The sequence below is a fragment of the Triticum aestivum genome, chromosome 4A (assembly GCF_018294505.1).
Source record: "Triticum aestivum cultivar Chinese Spring chromosome 4A, IWGSC CS RefSeq v2.1, whole genome shotgun sequence".
NCBI classification, from domain to species: Eukaryota; Viridiplantae; Streptophyta; class Magnoliopsida; order Poales; family Poaceae; genus Triticum; species Triticum aestivum.
Window position 1 is genome coordinate 699738381 of NC_057803.1, and position 6057 is coordinate 699744437.

At 43.6% G+C, this 6057-nt stretch overlaps 1 protein-coding gene across 1 annotated transcript; it reads right to left on the reverse strand.

The window, feature by feature from the left end:
- Window positions 1–347: 347 nt before the first annotated feature.
- Window positions 348–933, reverse strand: LOC123083218 (uncharacterized). The gene has a single exon (XM_044505312.1). The coding sequence runs from the start codon at window positions 895–897 to the stop codon at window positions 667–669; it is 231 nt and encodes a 76-aa protein (XP_044361247.1). The 5' UTR covers window positions 898–933; the 3' UTR covers window positions 348–666.
- Window positions 934–6057: the final 5124 nt, after the last annotated feature.

The following is a 6057-nucleotide window of genomic DNA, read 5'->3' on the forward strand; positions in this document are numbered from 1 at the left end:
AACTATATAGAAAATTTTGGACAGGTCTCCACGTAAGATCCCGAGGATATAGAATCGACTGAGACTTGGTTAAGTCTTAGTCGACTGAGATTTAGCCATCCCGTTCTTCATAAAGCTAGGATGTTACCATCCTGAAATAATCTCCTGATTTTGAAATATAATGCACATTCAGTTTGACCCATGTCAAACATAGTTAAGTTTGACCTTTGACCAAGTTTACAAACAATCATTATTGACAATACGAAATCAACCATTAGATCCACATAAAAGATATTTTTATACTATATTTATTTGGTATTTTATAGGTCAATATACGTTTCGAGTATACTTGCTCTGAAATTTGACTATGATGAAAGTAATATACACTGTGGAACGAAGATAACATTTCCATATATTTATTTTTGTCTCATGGATCGATCCGTTGACATTTTATTAGCACATCACAGCACAGACACGCACAATACATGCAGACATAAAGGGCTTACAAGTTACTCCCTCCGTTCGGAATTACTTGTCACAAAAATGCACGTGTCTACAACTAAAAACCATCTAGATACATTCATTTTTTCGACAAGTAACTTCGAATGAAAGTAGTACAATATAGTGTTGGCTCTGACAGACGCAGCGGCGGCGGGCGCATGTGGCGTCGCCAGTTCGCAGCCGGGCCTAGCAGCCCACGCCGGAGTAGGTGCACTCGCATGTGGCCTTGCAGGCCGGCGGGGTCGTGCACACGGCGGGGCAGAACTTCCCTTCCGGGCAGGGCACACACCCGCAGCGGTCGATGCACGTGGCTAGCCCGTCATCAGTGGGCTGCCCCGATGTGGCCGGGGCCAGCGCGGCGGCGCAGAGGGCGGCCAGAAGCATGACGACGGCGAACTTGAGAGCGGGAGCAGCCATGAGATGAAAGGAGAGGAGAGGAGGTGGTATGCTTCTGCCTTCTGGGTTGATTAGACGGGAGCCGAGGATGCTATTTATAGGCTAGTAGTTGAATAATGAAGCACCATGTAGTTTGACTTCTGCACCACGTTGTATTGACTTACGTTACATGGTTATCTCGAGATGACACCTCACGATAAATTGTTGACTGGAAGAGGATCGATCGGATCGGATCATGTTAGCTCGAGGTCCGACCCTCTTCATTTGACTTGTAGCTACCAGCACACCTTCTTTGACCTTCTCTTGTTTTTTCTTGATGAACCCAGGCTGTACTGCATGTGTTCATACATGTATATTCTACCGGCCGTGTCAAAATGGAATGTAGAAATCCCAAGCAATCCGGTTCACAAACGTTCAGACCAGGCAATCTGTTTGGACGTCGATATCTCCCGAACGTTCGGGATGGGAGGTGAGCAATCTGAACGAATCGTTAGATGCAGCAGGAAGTACGACCGAACGGTTGCGTTCGTTGCCATCTCTCCCCAGTCCGAACCATCCACCAAATCCCACATCAGGTTCCCCTCAAAAAAAAAAAAAATCCCACATCAGGTGGGCCTTTTGCTAGACTTGCTGGCCCAAACGAGTCCCTTTGCAGAAAATATTTTAAAAAGTGGAAAATACACGAAAACAGCTCAACATGAAAACTGAAAAAAAAACTGTACAATAAAAATGCCATAAAAATCTAGAAATTGCCATCCATTGTATAATTGTTGAGGCTACCACACAGTACGTACAGAAAAAGAAAAATGCCATGATACATGGCAACTAGCAAAAATTTCATGATGTACAAAAAATAAAAAAAAGTTGCCATGCTACGGGAAATAAATTGCCATGGCTGCATGCAAATTTGAACTTTGTTCAAATATAAATTGCCGTGGGGGTGAAAAAATTGCCATGTTCTGCATACCAAAAAATGCCATTTTGCATAGAAAAAATTGCCGTGACCATAAAACTAAATTTGGCATGGTCGCAAAAATAATAATTTTGACAATATGCAGAAAGAAAGAAAATTTGCCACAGTCATAAAAACACGCATTGATGGCAAAAAAATCGATAAGTTTGCCAAATGGTGGCCAAAAAGTGGCCTAAGTTTGTCTTTGTTTCAAATTTACTGTGATGCACATTACCCCATGCATTAATATGTTTGAATAAAAAGTGAATATTATCACAAGTGAATAATTTTGGTACTGCCATGAGACAAGACATAAAATTTGCAATGATCTATAAATTCAAAATTGCCATGGCAAATACTAAATTTCCAATGATCAATGACTTTTTTGTCATGGTTAACTAATGAAATTTGCCATGGCTTGTAAACTTAATTTACCATGGTCATTTACTAAATATTGCCACCTTCTTGGCAACTAAAAAAATAAAATTTTCCATGGCGATGCATCAATCTAAAACTTGCCATGATTAATGAAATAAATATGCCATGCAATGAATGAGAAACTAAAACTTCGTGGTTAATGATCTATGAACTGAATTTGACATGCTCAATTAATAAGATTTACCCTGGTCAATGAAATAAATTTGCCATGATTAGTTAACTAAATTTGCCATGATATACAAACTAAATTTGCAATGCTTAGTCACTAAACTTACCATGATCAAACGAAAAACAAAGTTGCCATGGTTAATTAATGAGAAACTACAATCTGCTATGATTATGAACTAAAATTTGCCATGGGGAATTACTAGTAATTACCGTGATCAATGAAAATAAGTTTGCCATGATTCGTTAACTAAATTTGCCATGACTCGCTAACTAAATTTGCCATGGTTGTTTGCTAAAGTAATTGCCATCGTCTGGGCAATAAAAGTAAATTTGCCATGTCAATAGAAATGAAATGGCAAAATTTTGATCTTAGGTGTCTAGACCAATTGACATGGCACAACTAAAAAGTAGTTGCCATACAACGTGTAAGACAAATTGCCATATGGTCCCCCATGTAGTTAGAATATACTCATGAAAAATAGGTAATTTGATAGTCCTAGAAGAATATAGCTAAACAAACTAGTTTAAATGCTATCTAGGGGTCCATGGCAAATTTATGATTATGGCCATCACTTTCCTTGCAGACCATGGCATGTACTAGATAAAAAATTGAAGTAGACGGAAATTTCAAAACAAATTGCCATGTCTGTTTTTTAAAATGTGCCATGTTGCTATGAAAATATTGCCATTGTTTTGAGAAACATTAGCTAATACATGGCACTATCCATACCTCGTCACACATTATGCAATTCAAAAGTTTGAAATTTGTCATTATGAATAAAAACCAATTTCCACGGCAGCAAACACATCTTAAATTTAACACGGAAACATTCAAAACATAAAAATTCCATGGGGCACATCGTAATTTGCCATTTGTTATTTTTGACAATGTAAAGAAGGATCACGGCAAACAAGGCAAAACTTAATTCCCATGGACAGTTTACTTGATGAGTATTCACTTCCGTGAAAAAATTGCTGTGTCAAATGCATATTGTACATGTATATCATTCAGTTTTAACTAAAAGAAGAGCCACTGAAAAACTACAGTAGATGAAAAAGGAAATGTGGTACCCCTGTTCTTCCGTCGAAGCGTCGAATCTGAAGGATCGGCGGCCAGGAAAATGGAATATTGGCTCAGTGCATTCACAAAAAGCAGAGTGATATACTTCCTGCTCGCCTCCTCACTCAGAATCTGCAACCACACAAAATCTGAGTAACCCACAGTATATGCTTCTTAGTAAAAAAATGCAGAATTAGCAGAGCATGTTATCTCACCGGAGCCATAGCCGGAGCTGATCAACGAGGCTACGAACACGGCCGTAGCAGGCATCTTCCTTCGTAACAGCAATGAGATTAGACTTGAAAAAATAGCAGATGCAGCAAACAGCCTCACAGTGCAGTGCAGCAGAATCTTGCCATGAAGACTTCACGTCCTCCTATGGCTGCCGGAGTGGAGGTCCAGCGCCGTCGGGCTGCAGGGGATCCTGGCGCCGCAGAGGGAGGCACCCAGGTTGTTGAGGCGTTCGAGCTCGCCGTGCTTTGAGAAGAGCACCTGCATCACGGAGCGCGCCAGCAGCCAGTTGGTCCGGACGTCGCGAGCAGGCGGCGCGAGCGGCTGCAACCCCGCCATGGATTCCGTCTCTTGGATTGCTGCCGGAGCCGACGGGTACTCCTCGTGGACGGCGATGAAGGGGAATACCGCCGCACGACGCCGATGTAGCTCCTCCTCTCTTCACACGGAGACGAATGGAACTCCCCCGCCGGAACTACCCCGCCTTCAGCCCGATTTCGGCCAGATCCGCCCCCTGCACCACCGGTGGAACTTCTCACTGCCGCCCGCCCGTCTCATCTCCGTCGCACCGCGATTCTGGCAAGGACAGATCAGCCCGCCTCGTCGCCGGCGTGCCACATCCCGATGCTGGGTCCCGGAGGAGCTCCTCCCCGCCGCCGCCCACCTCATCTCCTCCGTGCCGCGACTCCGGCAGTTCAGAGGAGCCCACCTCGTCGTCGGCGCTTGGTTGCTTCTCCCCTCCGTCCCGCAGCGAGGAGAGTGGGAGGGGGAGGTGGAGGGAGAGGGAAATGGATAGAGTAGCGGGATTTTCACGTTGAGGTTTCTTGACATAAGCATCGCATCCCCAAACTTTTAGAAACGACAGCTTAGGTTTCTTCCCAAACCATAATTCATACGGTGTCGTCTCAACGGATTTAGATGGTGCCCTATTTAAAGTGAATGTAGCTGTCTCTAGAGCGTATCCCCAAAATGATATCGGTAAGTCAGTAAGAGACATCATAGATCGCACCATATCCAATAGAGTGCGATTACAACGTTCGGACACACCGTTACGCTGAGGTGTTCCAGGCGGCGTGAGTTGTGAAAGGATTCCACCTTTCCTTAAGTGCGTACCAAATTCGTGACTTAAATATTCTCCTCCACGATCTAATCGTAGGTACTTTATGTTTCGGTCACGTTGATTCTCTACCTCATTCTGAAATTCCTTGAACTTTTCAAAGGTCTCAGACTTGTGTTTTATCAAGTAGACATACCATATCTACTCAAGTCGTCAGTGAGACGGAGAACATAATGATATCCTCCGCGAGCCTCAACGCTCATTGGACCGCACACATCAGTATGTATGATTTCCAAAAAGTTGATTGCTCGCTCCATTGTTCCGGAGAACGGAATCTTGGTCATTTTGCCCATGAGGCATGGTTCGCATGTGTCAAATGATTCATAATCGAGAGACTCTAATAGTCCATCAGCATGGAGCTTCTTCATGCGCTTGACACCAATGTGACCAAGGCGGCAGTGCCACAAGTATGTGGGACTATCGTTATCAACTTTACATCTTTTGGTATTCACACTATGAATATGTGTAACATCACGTTCGAGATTCATTAAGAATAAACCATTGACCATCGGGGCATGACCATAAAACATATCTCTCCTCGGATTTAAATGAGTAGCCATCTCGTATTAAACGAGATCCAGATACAATGTTCATGCTCAAACTTGGCACTAAATAACAATTATTGAGGTTTAAAACTAATCCCATAGGTAAATGTAGAGGTAGCGTGCCGACGGCGATCACATCGACCTTGGAACCATTCCCGACGCGCATCGTCACCTCGTCCTTCGCCAGTCTCCGTTTATTCCGCAGCTCCTGCTTTGAGTTTCAAATATGAGCAACGGCACTGGTATCAAATACCCAGGAGCTACTACGAGCACTGGTAAGGTACACATCAATTACATGTATATCACATATACCTTTAGTGTTGCCGGCCTTCTTGTCCACTAAGTACTTGGGGCAGTTCCGTTTTCAGTGACCACTTTCCTTGCAATAAAAGCACTCAGTTTCAGGCTTGGGTCCATTCTTTGACTTCTTCGCGGCAACTGGCTTACCGGGCGCGGCAACTCCCTTGCCGTCCTTCTTGAAGTTCTTCTTACCCTTGCCTTTCTTGAACTTAGTGGTTTTATTCACCATCAACACTTGATGTTCTTTCTTGATCTCTACCTCCGCTGATTTCAGCATTGAATATACCTCAGGAATGGTCTTTTCCATCCCCTGCATATTGAAGTTCACCACAAAGCTCTTGTAGCTCGGTGGAAGCGACTGGAGGATTCT

Bases quoted from the DNA above. Each gene is read 5' to 3' on its own strand.
- LOC123083218 (XM_044505312.1), bottom strand. From the start codon at position 897: ATGGCTGCTCCCGCTCTCAAGTTCGCCGTCGTCATGCTTCTGGCCGCC.